This window comes from Watersipora subatra, chromosome 11, assembly GCF_963576615.1.
Source record: "Watersipora subatra chromosome 11, tzWatSuba1.1, whole genome shotgun sequence".
Classification (NCBI taxonomy): domain Eukaryota; kingdom Metazoa; phylum Bryozoa; class Gymnolaemata; order Cheilostomatida; family Watersiporidae; genus Watersipora; species Watersipora subatra.
This window is the reverse complement of record NC_088718.1, coordinates 6,757,834-6,775,574: the sequence shown is the minus strand read 5'-3', so window position 1 is coordinate 6,775,574 and position 17,741 is coordinate 6,757,834. Positions and strand designations below refer to the sequence as shown.

Genomic DNA, 17,741 nt, shown 5'->3' with positions numbered 1-17,741 from the left:
AGTATACGTATTTCTATTATGTCAAGTTCGTTTTTGTCACGCCGCTTAAAAGTACAAAGGAGTTGTTGTGTGCAAGCAAATCAACAAACACTGAATTTATTTTGTTAATGAGGTAGCTACGCATTATTTCAACTGAGTGCAATAAAATAAATGGTTTTATGCAATTTTTTGTAAATGTTTCTCCGGAAGTTCTTTGTGTAAAATTCAACTGAGTACACCAGTAAACAGAACGACGCCTGCATCTCAAACGAGGTAGAACTTCTGAGCAACTTCTTTCCAAGTTTTAAAAAATATTTTAATAAGTTAGAGTTGTTTTATTAGAAATAGTGCATGTTTCATAACCCATTCCTGTTTTAGAGTTTTTTCATGTAGGCCTACTGACAGACCTGCCAACCCAGGTGTGGGGGAAAGGAGTCAGAGTCTATTTTGGGGGCAATGAAAACGCGAGGATTTGATGAGTGGGGTAAATTTTCATAGCGTATAAAACACCACAGCGAAAGATAATACCGATAACTCCATATGGAAACCACATGTCGTGGAGGTTATTGATAGTTGAGAATGCCACAAATAGGTTTATACACATAGTTGTTTATCAGTAGTAAATATATGATTACTACTTGAAGATTGGGGCAAAAAAGGTTTGCTTGGGTAAAAGGGGCAATTGCGTGACACAGACGTGAGATGCGTGAGGCATGGGGCAATTGCGTGAGTCTCACGCCCAATGCATGAGAGTTGGCAGGTATGCCTACTGATTCGCGTTCTTCACATATTACGGCTTGTACGGTGCAGGAAGCTTTGGTGACAGATATCGTTGTGAGGTAAATGTAGGTTTAATCGAAAATATACTGGTCAAAACCGTTGTTGCCGACAGGCTATTAGTCGAATTCGTAGACTATTAGTCTAAAGAGAAGACTATTGAAAAAACTTGTATTGCAACACTATCATTTTGCTACAATTCTTAAAAAGTACGCATAGCCATTACATCAAAATTATGCCATCTCAAAAGATTTCACTTATATAGCCTGTAAACCGAATGAACATGCATGTCTGTAAGGTTGTGGTAAGTTTCAAAAAAACCAAATTTTGCATAGCAACTTAGATCTTGAATAAAAGAAACACACAATATGCTACAGGTTCATGTAAATATATTATTAAAACCATATGTTGCAGAATTTTATATAAAAAAAACAACTCGCATGCATAAAATAAAATTGTATGTGAAGTATTTAAATTATGGTACAGCAATTATAACATAGCATATGTTTAGCTGTTAAAGCTAGTACAAAATTATAAAGCTAAGCCTACATTAGGTGAAATATAAATTTGGCTAACAGGTAAAAACTTGCTATTAATACTATAATCAATGTTTTTGTACACTAGAAATTTCCCTGTCATACAGCCCACAACCAAAGTGGTAATAGAAAAAAAAAGGGTACTGCCGGTTGAGAAATGCAATATTAGCAGTCAAATGGCACTGCAGTGCAATAGGAGAACTGCAATGGTAGCTGCAATGGTAGCTGTAATGTACTGGGTGTTATTATATACAACAAACAGCAATAATGATAGGAAAAGATTCTATGTTTGTATCACGCCCCTGCAATAGGAGAAATGCAATATTAGAAGTAAAATGGCAAGCTGCTCTGTAATATACACAGGCTGGGGGGCTGTATATCATTGGTCATAGCAACCAATATCAACAAGTTGAGATATTTATCTAGATTTCTGTATTTATATCTAAAAAAAATTATGCTAAGTTTAAAAATCTAAACAGACTTTAGCTGGTTGTCATAGAAATAAATGTAAATCTACAAGAAAATGCAGGCCTATTGCATAATTTTGCAGATATTAAAAACGGCTTGGCAGTACCGCGATATTGGGCACAGCCGCAGTATCATCAACAAAATTTTTATACAAATAATTACAATAACATATTGCACACCATCGGTCACTATATACTTCGATCTTGTAAATTCGAATGATTATTCTAATAACTAAATCTCATAATAATCTTATAAAATTGAATCATTATTCTTACAATTAAATATTGTAATAATCTTATAAGAATCGTTAGAAAAATATCATCGTCATTTCCTTTACTTTCACTGCTTTGGACATCAGTTGGAATACCAAAGTACTCATTATTAGAGTGTGCAAAATGTCAGAGTCTATGGTGCCGTACAGTGCCTCGCGTTCCGTGTTCTCAACTCGAGTTGTGTAACTCGAGTTGTATTTATAAACTTGAGTTTGTAAAAGTAAGGTGCAATATATTGGTATTACGGTAGCATAACCGTAGATCTGGTTATATTAACAATGGTACATCAATAGGCACCCGTTAGCTAATAGAAATTAAACTATGTATGTACTGTAAAACTAGAGCTAATGGCGAGTTAGAGTGTCCCGAGTTTGCAACTCGAGTTGTACAACTCGAGTTACATGTATATTTACAAACTCGAGTTTGTAAATATAACTCAAGTTGTACAACGAGTTCAACAACTCGGCTTGAGAACATGGAACGCGAAGAACTGTAAGGCGCCATACTAAACAACTCATCAGTTCGTTTTCTCTAGCTATATTTTTATATGGAATTTTTTTGGTGCATCATTAAACGTCGTTGACATAATTTCTATGTTTGTTCATTTTCGGTGTTCATTCAGTTTCTTGTCAGGTTCTAGAAAGATAACTCTTTTTTCATTTGAAAAAGAAGTGGCCCGGTCCCCACATAGATTGTTTTTTAGTTTGCTTTTTACATTCTACAATTGTTTTTGTTTCTTTATATTTATATAAATAAATGTGCGCAAATATCGTCAATATATATAGTTTAGATATGTATATACAGTGGAACCTCGGTTCTCGAACACAATCCATTCCAGAAGGTTGGTCAAAAACCGAGTTGTTTGAGATCCGAAACAGGTTTCCCCATTAGAATTAATATATATAAGTTTTAATCCGTTCCAACACCCTGAATGTTTACCTTTTTAGTATTTTATACATTATTTTATGCATGAAATTGCACATTAAAATGCTGACCAACACATAAAAAGCAATGTATATCTCAGAGAATGTTAAGCAAAAGGGCAAAGACACAAATAACATAAACATAAATGTAACCCAGGCTAATCGTACGTTCGCGTTATCGTAATCTTCCATACGAAAGATTACGCTAACATGAAAGTGTAAAAATAAAATAAAAGGATAAAGAAAAGAATTATGAATAGAATTTTTTAGGATACAGGATGTTCTTTTCTCTTAAAATATCTATCCAATGACACTTGTTTCTGCCTTCTTTTTAGCCTTTTTCGGATGTGGTTCATGATAGTGTCGTTAAAGTCATTGATGACTCTGGTGGCTGCAGCTTTATCGGGGTGGTGGAGTTCGAGGAAATTCTGTAACTCGGCCCATTTGCTACACATTTGTTTAATCTCGGACAATGCGACAACAGTTGGTCACGGAGAGAGCGATCTACACCCGTACGCCGCTCAGCATCCCACCCTCACGTACGCACGCACGCGTCGTACCGGCGTTCGAATTCCGATTTTTGTTCGAACTACGAAGCAAGAATTTCTCGAATTTTTTGTTCGGACTCCGATTTGTTCGAACTGCGAGTCGTTCGAAAACTGAGGTTCCACTGTATATATATTTCAATTATTATTATTAATCAATTATTAAATTGTATATAATATGCACAAATGCAGTTCTGTAAATGAGACATCCCAATTACTCACTTTGCTTTTTTTTACAAACGCCGGTTAGTTTTGCGTAACACAACTCAAGTTCGTCAAAAGCCCAGGCCGAGTTCTTTGAACAGCAACTCGAGTTCAACAACTCGAGTTGAGAACACAGAATGCGAGGCACTGTAAGGCGCCATACAGAGTCCGGTAGAATCGGCAAAAAAGAAACGATTACTTTCCAGTACTTCTACGTTAATTACAGAAACCTTCGGCAATTAGACAATGCCATAGACTGGTGAAATGTGCACGTTTTTTTCGTGAAATGCGCACGACTTAATGGTTCTACTCTCTGTCGCACGGCCTTATCGGCGTTTCGTTGGCCGGTGTTAATTTTGATTAAAAAAAGCTTGTCAAGTTCTTATTGCGATTTTAGGCCAAATTAGTCTGTCTATTTATGTATAATCCGATCAGATGGGTTAGTTTTAGGATATTGCGTCAACTTTTCAAAGACTTGGTAACATATTTAAATATGTTTATATGTGTTTTGTATCATTATTATACTTAAACGACTCTACACGAAAATGGTTAAATCTTTTGATGGGATTTCGGTACAAGGGTTTGGTCACGGCCGTTGACGGATAATTTTTCGGGATTTGTGTGCACATATGCATTTATCATAAAGCTGCCAAACAATTGCTTCGCTCGTGTTTGGTCGTGAGAATATTTTTATTTTCGATTAAATAGTAGGCCTATGAGTCTGACTAATGGCTGAAATATTGGACCAAAACTACACTTTTCAATGAAAGACTTCAATCGCGACAAATGGCTTTTTGGCAAATGTTTTTTTGGCATATAGAATTTCGGAAGATTCACTATAAACCATTTGTGGTCAGAGCACATTTCAACATATCTGATTTTATTTTCGTAAATTAAAAGAGTAGTGACTGCTAGTTCAATCGATGCTTAACTAAAACATAAAAACATAAAAAAGTAACTAATAAGTACTAGTTTGTGACAAGAAAAAAATCATCAATATGAATAAAAAGTTAGAAAACCAACGTTGTAAACATGCTAGCATCATTTCTTAAATTGCTTAGTAAGCTGAAAAACTACAAATGAACAGACCATCATCAGTTGTACGAGCTGCTGACCAAATTTGTCCATGACAACAAATGTTTGTATTTTTACATTTTTGCACATCTTGTTTGTGATTTATTGGGGAACATTTCTATTTCTACAATAATAATTATATTGGGGCAATTGGCAGTTTCTTTTAAAAACATTCCTGATTTTTTTACGTAATTTTAGTTTTAATAAGGGTCAATTTTTGATACAAATCTGCGGAGTTTTAGTAAAACATTTAAGTAAAACATTTTAGTAAAACATATGAGCATTTCCACCGACCTAAGACCATTATTACATTGTCTTTAAAATAGTCACATATATGAAGCTGAATTGATCACTGGTATGTTCACCCATTAATACAGTCTCAGCCCAAGATAAATTCACACACTATGGTTCTTTCTATCTAGCTTAATAATCCACTCAAAATTGTACCCACAGCAAGTATTTTCTAACAGCAAACAGAAACCATCTTGTAACAACTATGTCACATTTGAGCCGTTTTGGAAAGAGATTCTAATCTACGGCGGTCTCGAGTGGCTGCGATTAACTGTTCGTTTTTGAGCTTTTAAGAGCTTGTAATCAAATTTCTACATATTTGGCACCTACAGCACAACAGAGTAAGACATGGTGAATCTTTTGATACCAAATAACCGTAATGTGAATTTTGTTGCAAGTCCAGCTTTAACCAATTCTCTATATATAGTTCTGTTTATTACCGGTTTTCCCCAATTTTTCCCGCTTATTCTAAGGCTTTCCCTCTGTCACTGAAAAAGTGTTTTTCCCATCCACAATGCCAACCCTGGTTTTTGACACATTAAGCCTGCTGTACTTTCCTTAGTTTTATAACTTTAGGCTTTGTAATAAGAAATAGATAATTTTTTCCTGGTGATTACACAAAAATTTACTGGAATGATTCATATGTTGGCGGCCAGTTGGTAAGAAACAAATGCCAACGCAGAATGCAAACATCCTTTGCCATTCAACGGCCATTTGGACTATAATCTATATATACATAAATCTCAAAGTCTGATCTTCGTTTGTTAGGATGTCTGTCTGTCCGTCCAGCTATAGCTATGAAAATCTTGTAACTAAAATCTCGCATCCTGCTGGATTTGAACTCACGAAGAATGCGACCGCTGGTTGCATTCTTCGGAAGTTTTGTATTGTATTCTTCAGGCCTTAGTATTGTAAACTGTGCAGGCCTTAGTATTTGAACTTAGTTATCATATGCTGTATACCATATGCACACACATACGGTGCAAAAGTGCACAGCAAATGTGCATTTTTGATTAATAAGTAATACTACCTTTTGCATTTGTTATTTTTTTAAATTGTTTAAAAACTTATTCTTTTGCTACTATCACCTATTTTTTTATTTGTAATTTTTCAATGCGCCATTTCAATTTAAAATGTGTGTTACACTTCTATTTTCGGTTTTTCGTAAAGTCCAATAGCTAAATCAATGACTGCTAATACTTTTCATGCGAACAATTGTATTATCTCGAGTAGGAATAACCTCTACATTTTCTCTCCGTTCGATCAGACCCAGTACCAGACAAAGACTGTCCGATATCCCATTTTCACATTTGTACCAGTATCGGGAGGTACCAGTATCGTCGTATTCAAAGTTTTGATGGATAACTTCTGTTGGGACAGGAGCCGTTTTTATACTCACACACTTCTATGCAAGAATTATTATTAATAATTCAACATATTCAGGATTTTAATTTTGTTTTCTCAGTTCATATTTTTGTGTCATTGCCGAATCATCTTTTATTGTAATCGTAGCAAAACACCTTTGATTTAGCTATTACTTGCTAATGATTCCACATTTAAACACTTTTATAGTTGTTTTATTTTGTTTCTTAATTTATTTGACCTGCACAAAACATTTTTCTCGTGATATACAGTTTGAGATTTACAGTTGTTTGACAAAGTTTGAAAACTTTTACAGTTGTTTTATTTTTACTCCTAATTTAGTTAAACTGTACAAAACACTTTACTCATGATAGGAAGTTTGAAAGTATAAATGTTGTTATATGTGAAATAAAACTAAATTTTTTGTGCAAAGACTTTGATTATACGGGCAACACGGGGCATTCAGTAGTTGTCAATAAAGATTACCCTTATATTTTTTTTGGTTGTCTAGTTAATTCTTAAATTCCAAATATTGTTCACCATTATTAGTATATTGGTCCAATAAATCCTATTACATTAGTGATCGGAAATTATATATTATTTATCTTCTAGACCCTGGCAGTTCTTGGCACTTTGGCCTGACTATAATATCTAGTATCATGGTGAGTTCTTAAAATTTCTACCTGTTATCTGACTAGTAGTGCATCCTTCTCAACATAACAAGCAAAGATAGGAAGGTTAGAGAGTGTCAGCAAATCATTTCCTTATTCGTTCTTATTAAAGCAAAGTTATAGATGAACTTTTTTTTAGTTTTAGCAAAATTTTAGTTAATTTTATTAGAAAGTATCAATATTTTTCTATCATTTGATATTTTTTTGATGTTTGAGGTGATCTGATTGCCAGAATGAATCAAGATTAAAATTGATAAAACTTGATCGCAGTTCAAACGCTCATTCAAGCGAAAGTGTAATTATGACATCTATAGTTGCTGTGTAATGCTGCCACTTGAATGCAACAGCCAATATCAACTATGGCAATGATAACAGCTAGCGGTGTCATATCGCACGTATTTTTCTTCTGAGCGTAATAATCAAAATAGCGTTATGTCAATTTTAATCTTGAAACATCTTGGCCATCAGATCATCTCAAACATCAAAACAACCTCAACTGATAAAAAATATCGATACTTTCTGATAAAATTTACAATTTTGTAAGTTCATATTTAATGATTTTTGTCATCACTGTTAATAAAACATTAGTGCAATGGTTGAAATTAGTTTTAAATTAAAATTGAAAACTGATCAAATCCTGCGAGCAGTACATCCAAATAAACTAGTGACTGAAAACAGTTCTTCCTGTCATTGTCCATCTGGGTTTTTGGAATTATTTTGCTATCAATTGGTTTTATTATGAAAGATTTGAGTAGTCTAACAAGTAGAATCTTCAAAGTTACAATTGTTATTATCACTATACGTCTCTCAAGAGCTTTGAGTTGACTAACAAACCTATTGCAGTTTTAGATAAACCTATTCCTTTCCGTCATTGAAGGAGTACAAAAGCTAGCAAGACTAGTTAGTGAAATAACAACCTTATGTTGTGTCATCGTTGATTTAGCCGATGCTGGAGTCAAATCAGATTGCTGCGCTGTTAGAATCAGTAAAAAGAAAGCCACCACTTTACAATTTTGACCCACTCAGACGTGCTCGAGAAAGTCATCTCCGAGTGCAGTTATGGGAGGAAGTTGGCCATGAGTTGAACGCCTCAGGTAAACCACCATTATTGCTTATAATAATCGCAGACAGATAGGTAGACAGACAGATAGGTAGACAGACCGATAGGTAGACAGACAGATAAGTAAATACACAGATAGGTAGACAGACAGATAAGTGAACAGACAGATAGGTAGACCGACAGATAGGTAGACAGACAGATAAGTAAGTAGACCGACAGATAGGTAGACAGACAGATAAGTAAACGTACAGATATGTATACAGACAGATAGGTAGACAGACAAATAAGTGAACAGACAGACAGTTAGGTAGACAGACAGATAAGTAAACAGACAGACAGATATGTAGACAGACAGATATGTAGACAGACAGATAGGTAGACAGATAGGTAGGTAGACAGACAGATAAGTAAACAGACAGACAGATATGTAGACAGACAGATAGGTAGACAGACAGATAGGTAGACAGACAGATAAGTGATCAGACAGATAAGTGATCAGACAGACAGATATGTAGACAGACAGATAAGTAAACAGACACCGATATGTAGACAGACAAGTAAACAGACTGCCAGATAGTTAGACAGGTAAGCATCATGTTATAGTGGAGCTATAGTTATTTGCATCCAGCTCTAGAGGACTGCTCAAAAAAGTTTGATTTGAAACAGTAGACGCTCTTATAACTTGTACCTCCAGTAATGTAAATTACAGATAACGTAAAAAGTTATTTGAAGTTTTTGCGTCGTACTACGTAAAAAAATTTCATAGAGCGTAAAGTGCCAAGTCGGGTGAATGCTCAAATTCGATTTGAATAGTCACCTGTCTCGCCGCACTTGCGAAAAAAAAGATGGCGTGCATATAGCGTTATACCTATTATATATACATCTTTTGCAACAATCTAGTTTGATATAATAGATCGGCAGATGTGTAGACAAAACAGAGAATCAGTATCTGCGCATTCATAGTTCATAAATACTTAAAGGCGATTGATTGGTGCAGGTTTTACAGCGTTGGTCCACCAATCAGAACGTCACAAGTTGGAGTATCGTCGAAAGTTCTCTTTTATCCTAACCTTGACTCCTGGATACTAATCGACGATGAACAGATAGTACCGTTTTTTGTAAAATACTTTGTTGTTCTGTTTTGTTGTAAACATATAAAATTTTTGTTATTAGTTTTACTTTGCATAGTATCACTTGCTGTTTAAAAAATTGGCAGGGCATTGTAAATGAACGTCGAAGATGTGTGCTCCCCATCAAGTTATTGTAGAATTACCGCAGTAATGGTCTATAAAACCAGTGAGATCGATCAAACAAAGGAGATGAGGTGTCGATGCAAACTGATAATACTGCAGTTATGGTACAACCCACAAATTTGAAAAGTAAAGTCAAGTTTTTTCCTTTTGTATAGCCAAAGGAGTGAGTTTGGAAAGATCTTGGAAAGGATTTGGCAATATAGCTTACTGTAAAACCTATTTGAACGCCGCCTCCAATTGACCGCCACTATAGAGGAGAGGTTGAAAAATAGAGCACCATGGCGTTCAATTAGAGGTTTTACGGTACACATATTTTAGTGTTTGTATAATGTAAAATCTTTATAATAGCGTAAACATTCCCGGAAAGGAGATTGTTTACATTGTAGAAGCATCTACCATATAATAAAAGATACACCATGAAAAGTTTCTTTAGTGTAGTATTAGCAGACAGTTCTGAATGTTATGTTCCCAGGTAACTGGCCATGTTGCTGTGGTTTCAAGTATACTCTCATTATTAGTAAGTTGACTGCCTTTTTGTGTCTAGCGGAGCTCTGCAAGGAAACATGGCAAACACTGCGAACCAAATTTCGCCTGCAGATGGCAAGGAAGGAGCAGGTAGGCGCGTCGTCATGGAGATGGTTTGAAGATATGGAGTTCTTTGTTCCACACCTGGCTTCTTTCCCCTCTACTAAGCACAAGTAAGTCTTCTCACAAATGCTGCCTCGTGTCTATTTTGTCTGATGCCTATATATATATATATATATATTTCTCAAAGTTTGTTCGTATGTTTGAATATCTGTCTGTCTGTCCAGCAATAGCTATTAAAATCGTTGATATTATAATGTCGCATTCTAATAGACTCGAACTTACGAAGATTGCATCCATGGGTAAGCACTCCAAACCTCTATCCACGAGACCACAGAGCTTCTTAAGATTCATAGCTCTTACTATATAGTTTATACACCCTTTTATCTCTTGCTGCGCTAAATGACGTAATAATTGTAACTCTATGAAACACGATATAATTTCATAGAGTTATTAATTTAAACTCTGTTTTAATGGATATTTTCTGCTAGAACAGTAATCTTTTTCATATACACAGTTCTGTGCAACGAATTGTTATTATTAATTCTACATATTCAGGATTTTTATTTTGTTCTCTCAGTTTGTATTAATTGTATCATTACCAAATCATCTTTTACCGTAATCGTAACAAAACAGACATAATTTAGCTACTACTTGCTAATTATTTCATATTTACATTTAAACACTTGTATAGTTGTTTTATTTTGTTTCTTAATTTATTTGACCTGCACAAAACATTTTCTTCATTATAGGAAGTTTGAAAATTACAGTTGTTTGATAAAGTTTGAAAACCATTACAGTTGTTTTATTTTTCTCTTGATTTATTTAAACTGCACAAAACACTTTTCTCATTATATGTAGCTTGAAAGTTAGAATGGTAACTTCTGTTATATGTTAAATACAAATAAGTGTTCTGTGCAAAGACTTTTATTATCCGGGCAACGTTAGGCATTCACCTAGTAATGTCATATGATTACATGCTCCTTCAATCTCTTGCGTCTTGGAGTGAATTCTTCTCATCTTCTGTTTTTGTCCAGCGAATGTTATCGCTAAGTAGAATCTCAGGATATTGCATTAATCTGGTTCATGGTTCAAATCGTAAGGTGAAGTCACCACATGGTTGGGCCTTTTAACATCTATGCTTTTTGACGATTCTATTTTGGAGAAATACTTATGTCAAAAAGCCTGTTTCTGACTACTGCTCAAAATATTTCTGAAAGGACCTATTCACTGTTCATAAGATGACTCTTGCAAAATTTTTTTGGTTATTTTTGTTCAACAAATCTGGCACGGTTGTGAAACCAACCGATAGCCTTCCTTATTTCTGCTGATGACGTTCGTTGGCTCTCCTTTAAACTGCTTTATTATTTCCATCTTCATTCCCACAGTAATAATCTTTGCTTCTCCCCATCACTAGGAACTATCGCTAGGAACTTTGGGACCCATGGCTAATGAATCAAAGTTTCATGTAAGCACTAAAGGTGCAATGTAAATATGATATCGTAACCCGTCACATGAGCTAAACACGATGCAACCTTCCACTGATTCTTCACATAGCCGGAAACAACGGATAGTGTCTCAGATCTCTGTCAGGCATCGTCGGAAAATTTCGGCCAATAGCATATTGTTATCTAAGTAATTTTTTTAGGCCACCGTATTCCGTGGTTCTACTATATATTATAAATTGAAGGCGATTGGCTGCGGCCATTATACATTACATACAGACTAAGAGTGAACTGCTGTTGTCAGTGTGCAATAAATATGGCTCAGAGGTGACCTACTGTCATTTCATATCAAATATAGGTCAAAGATTAAGCATTACATATAGGTCAAAGGTGAAACACTGTAAATTGTTACTTCATATTATATATACTGTAAGTCAAAGGTGAAATATTGTAGATAACCACTTCATATTACATATAGGTCAAAGATGAAATACTGTTAATTGTTACTTCATATTATATTGCTGTTGGTCAAAGGTGAAATATTGTAGATTATTACTTCATAGTGCTTATAAGTCAATATTTACTACTAATTTCGTTATTCCTTTAAATATAAGTCACTCGGTTTGCTTCTGTCTTTCTATCTTCTGTCATTATGTCAAAGGTCAATTATATAGGTCAAAGGTTATCTGCTGTCGCCGGTACATTTGTTACATAGACAGAGTATTGTCCTAGTTGTTCTATCTGTCACAAGTATGCAATCGTTTGCTGAAAATCACGCATCTTTTTATAACTCACATCTCAGTTCTACTATTGTAGGATGAAGAAGACCCCAGGAGTTGCCAAGAAACACTGGAGACACTCTCTTACAGAAGGCTTAAAGAAATACAAACAAAACTCCATCTCTAAGCCACTAGGTGCGACCCCTGACCTTATATTCATTACGTGTTTGTTAGTATGCTTTATTCAATGCTAAGAGTTGAACACATTGCCAACAAACAGACTTGTTTGAAAAAAACAGCTGAAATAACCTAAGTGTAAAGACTAGAACTGAAGATCTAAACAATTCCTCTAAGACCGAGTAGGATGTCTGCGAGTGCAAGCAGTGGCTGTGCTGCAGGTGTGTTTTAAAGCGCCGTGTTGCACAAGCAATGTCTCTATGATCTTGGCTAGACATGTTCGAGTCCAGTATCAAGGGAAGCTCAAGGACTGGAGGCATACCCAGTTGCAGAGAACAATATAAGGTTGGATGTCATTCCTGTCACCAACAGCACCCCTTTTTTGGGACTTGAACCCTAACCTGTTGTTTACAGGTCAAGCATTTTACACCACTAATCCCTGACTGCTCTCAAACTCAAAAAAATAAATACAGAAAATGTTTGTGTTAAAAATGTCCCATAGTTTGTAACAACAGGCTAACTCTGCAAGTACCCGCTTTACTCTGCAAGTACCTACTTAAATCTGCAAGTACCTGTGAGAGCTGTCTCTGTAATATCCCTGCTTGAGGTGTCTAACCAAACCAACTATCATATATGTAGTAGTTTTTGGGTTGAATATTTGAAACTTCTCTCCAGTCAGCTCTAGCCATTGGAGTTGGTCATTGTAGTCAAGTTGGACTCGATTGATCATATTAGCATGTATGATCTGCTGTTTGCAGAGAAAAGACGTTCTATGCCAGCATATGCTGCCAAGAGCACCTCACAAGTACCGAGCTGGGTGACATCACCACCCGTGCTGCCCAACCCCAAGAGCTCTCCTGGTCTTATAGAAAAGCACAGCAGCTATAGTCCTCCCGTCTTCGCATTTAGGTTTGTTGCGCAGCAGCAGTGTTGACCTTTTGTTTACCTGCGGTCTGTTTAGAGCTTACATGACCTAATTTACATTAAGGCTTAAACGGAACATCAAAAAGCCTTGTTATAAAGTGGATAGTTTGATGTCAGTTTTTTGCATGCTGTTTTGAGGGAACAGGATTTGAGAGACAAAAATACGTCAGGGGAAGCCCTTAATCCCGCAAACATGAAAAATTTTATCTGAATTGCAATACTGTATCTCCTTGCTGGCATATTACCAAAAATTTAATGAAAACTATGCTGCATAATAAAGAATTTTACAAAATATAATTTCTACATTTTGTTGAACTTTAATAATGATTATAGTTAACAAGATACACAAGATATTGTAATGAGCTTAAACCGAATTAGCCAATACACCCTTTATGTGCATCTAAAATGAGAGAAAAATGGTTTGTGTATCATAATATACCTGATCTGCTACCTAATAACCTCACAAGGTAAACACCTGCTACAGATAGTAGATATTTATAGCTATTTTTAACAGTACCGATTTAAACAGACACAATGATCTTTGCTATTATTTCAACTGAGGTTAAAGAGACTAATACTAGTGACTTTCTTTAAATGAGTAAAATGACTCGCTTTTTTGGATGTTTTTACTAGAAAAATCTTGTTTACTTGTTTACTGTCTTGATACTGCCTTTACACATGACCTGGTGACCTTTACTCGTGACCTGGTGACTTTTACTCATAAACTGGTGATAACAGATTGAAAACATATTAAGGGAGCAGTATCTGTAGTGAGTAAAGGTTTGTGAGAATGTGTCACAGATTGAACTTAATTATGACATGCTAATGCTCGGCAGGAAAACTATGATCCACAGTGATACAATTATACAATACAAATACAATTAACATTAATTAAAATTAATTAACATTTTCACAAAGTATTCTTGGTAATGCACTTTAGAGCTGATTCATTTATGATGTTTTCATAGCCTTGCGTATTCTTTTAAAATGCAACTTCCATAGACTTTCTCTCGAGTTGCACTCTTGGAGCAAAAAGTTTCAAAGAGAAAACATAAAAATATTCCTTCCCATGCAGCGTAGTTTTATTTTTTTGGGGTTTAACACACTTATCAAGCATCGATAAACAATAAAACCAGAGAACAGCCAAACTATCATTTGATGAATATTAGTATATCTGATTATATCAGCATATATCTGATTATATCAGCATATATCTGATTATATCAGCATATATCTGACTACATCAGCATATATCTGACTATATCAGCATATATCTGACTACATCAGCATATATCTGACTATATCAGCGTATATCTGACTATATCAGCGTATATCTGACTATATCAGCATATATCTGACTATATCAGCATATATCTGACTATATCAGCATATATCTGACTATATCAGCATATATGTGACTATATCAGCATATATCTGACTATATCAGCATATATCTGACTATATCAGCATATATCTGACTATATCAGCATATATTTGACTATATCAGCATATATCTGACTACATCAGCATATATCTGACTATATCAGCATATATCTGACTATATCAGGCAATCGCTTGACAGTAAAAATGAGTTGTATTATTTCTACAACAATTGTTGATCCTTATGTAATGATAGATTACTATTTATTTTAAAAATTAGTCATTTTTATTTCTAGTAATAAATTATTTTTTCTTTATATGTGTTTATGACATTCTTTTATTATTATGGTTTGAGGAAAATCAACAAATAACTGAGCTTCATATTTTGATTCCTCAGCTACTCGGTTGACATGAGATGCAAAGAGGGAGTCGTTTGCTCGTTGTAACTCCTGGTCTTTGTCCAATTGTTTTATTAAATTTGATGTACAGTGAAACTCGGATAAATCGCCCTCGGATATATCAAACACATGGTTAACTTGAATGGATTTGCTTGGTCCGTTCCCACGCAATGATAAATGGCTTTAGATAACTCGACCGAAACTCCGTTAAGTCGAACAGTTTTTTGTCAAATGACTACCGAGACAGTTGTTACTATCGCTTTAGAATATCACTTTATTCCAAGCCATAGAGATGAACATCGACTTTTAGTAGTTCTTAGGCCTCGTTATTACCAACATCGGCAAATATTTTCATTAACGACTTTTCTAAAGGTTTGCAAAAATCAAATTTTACCAAACATCCGCTTAGCGATAAGCCCTCCGAATGCAAGAAAAGCGAGGTAAAATTTGGATAACTTTAAAGTAATATCGGCAAAATTGATAATGGGTTTTTAATAGTAAAGCAGTTTTGTAATAACTGACTTACTGCAAAATTGATCTTGGTTAAAACGCTCGGTAAAAAAATACGTTTGTATTTTTTCTGAGCGTTTTAATCGCGATCAAATTTTGCCAATTTTAATCTGAGAACGTCCTGGCAGTCACATCACCTAAAGCAACAAACAAATCTCAAGTGATAAAAAAATATCTATACTTTCTGATTAAAAATATTTAAAACTTCACACGAGAGACCCTTTAACTTGCAACAAGCAATCTATGCTTTTGATTGATATATAGTTTGTATATGTACCTGTATCTACTGATAAATACGTGCACTTATGACTGTCCTGATAACTTGAACGCTCTAATAACTCGAACACTTTTGCTCGGTCCCTTGAAGTTTGAGTTATCCGTGTTTCACTGTATTTTATACGACGTTGTTTTGTAGCAGTTTGTGTTAATTGTCGCAGATTATCTTGGTAATCAGGTTGATCTTTTGTCAGGACTCCGGCGCAGCAGAACGACAGCTCACAGTTTAAAGAACCTCTTGCCTTAACTTCGCTGGATGAGGATAACTCGATCAGTGTCAAATCTTCAGAGAAAAAGACTTTGGAAGACTACAAAGAGTATCATTTTGTCTGCTGCGTCATGGAAATGCTCGAAGAAGTTCCACTTGTCAAAAGGAATATGGTAAAAGCCAAGATTATGGCTGAGATCGCATCGGCTTATCAGTAGGAAAACTGATTTGTCTTCTCATTATCCTAAAAAGCACTCACATTGTTTAGGATATTTTCATATATAACCATATATGGTCGGGAAGGTCACGCGTGAGTACCATGACGACACAGGGTTATTGTGTTTGGACATGCATATTTTTATCTAGTTGAAGATGTTTTGCTGGTTAAACTTGTTAGTTAGACTTAGAGTGGCCTTGACCTTAAGTCGACCTTTGGCAAGTTGATAAAAAGTTTTCAAGTCATCAGATGTGTGCTGGGCTGCTATAACTATTTCTTTAAGCTTATCAAAATAATGCAATTTTATTGATATATTATGGATATCCTCGTGAGATGAATTTTAAAGTAGGCATAGAATTGCGTTTGGAACAAGTATTAGCAGATCTCTTTTATCCACAAATCAATGTCCCTCTGGTGGCAGCTTTTTTTCACTCAGTAACAAACTCCGAACAATCTGCGCTTCAAACCGGTTGGAAATGGAGCTTTATTTTATTTTAAATCTGAAGTCAAGTGTCATTTGGCAAAGTTGCTTAGCTTGTCTCTTATATGAGTAACCCTGCATGCTTATTGTATTCATTTTATTTCATTAAAAATAAATTTGAATGTTGCTGGCCTCTTCTGGTGGAAACAGCTGACTCACGAATCAAGTATAAAATATGCTGATTGCTTTTGTTATTCCAGATTACTAATATTATTTTATAAGTACAGTCATGCCTCGACCTATGAGCCTAATGCGCTCTGGGACTGAGCTTATATGTTAATTATCTTGTATCTCAAAGCACTATTTCCTATATAAAATAATTGAATACAAACTAATCCGTGAACGGTAATACTATAAAAAAACACATAAAACAGAATATTGCGGTGGAAACACATGTTTTTAATTGTTGTAATTTAGTACCTACTAAAGCGAAGTAACAAATACCTATTTAGTTGTTAAAATATGCAATAAAATGTAAGACTTTTATTTACACTACTGTAAGTTTTTACCTTTGAGACAGACGTAGTGGCTAATGGCGGCTTGAGAGAGACTTGACAGCAACGTATTCGGTACACTAAACCTTTTTAACACTATGTAATAAAAACTTTGAATTTAATAAATGAATTTAGCTGACTAAACACGCACTTAACTCCAAGTTTTAATCTTTTACTAAACTTACTTTTATTTTGTCATCTTAATTTTTTATTATTTTCTGGTTTGGCACTCTGTACCTCACATTTACTATAACTTGCAGCCAACCTTTTAAAAACTTTTTTGCAACTGATTCGAGGAAAAGGTTCGAGCAATGCTGTTCTCACGAGCAGCCTATCGCATACCTGGCCATATGATGGCCATCAAGAACCGGCTCATATGCTTGTACCTAAAGGGTTACTCGTATCTGAAGCAAAGCAAATTGCTTGAATCTCAATTTTCTCGTATGTTGGAGCACTCGTATGTCGTGAGAAAACCACTCATTGATTCATTCAGCTCAATTTTATGTCATAAC

At 35.0% G+C, this 17,741-nt stretch overlaps 1 protein-coding gene across 4 annotated transcripts; it reads left to right on the top strand.

Annotated features, from left to right (window-relative positions):
- The first annotated feature begins 8 nt into the window (after positions 1-8).
- On the top strand, positions 9-16,897 carry LOC137408526 (uncharacterized). 4 transcript variants are annotated; one of them, XM_068095082.1, is made up of 7 exons: positions 9-112; positions 7,044-7,093; positions 8,046-8,196; positions 9,960-10,113; positions 12,262-12,359; positions 13,100-13,250; positions 16,024-16,897. In XM_068095082.1, exons 2-7 carry the CDS (start codon positions 7,091-7,093, stop codon positions 16,253-16,255), a joined length of 789 nt encoding a protein of 262 aa, XP_067951183.1. In that variant the 5' UTR covers positions 9-112; positions 7,044-7,090; the 3' UTR covers positions 16,256-16,897. The 4 variants fall into 4 exon arrangements, with proteins under 4 accessions (XP_067951183.1, XP_067951185.1, XP_067951186.1 ...); XM_068095083.1 differs by lacking the exon at positions 9-112 and adding an exon at positions 156-252; XM_068095084.1 differs by lacking the exon at positions 7,044-7,093 and having other exon boundaries at positions 29-112.
- The last annotated feature ends 844 nt before the right edge of the window (positions 16,898-17,741 follow it).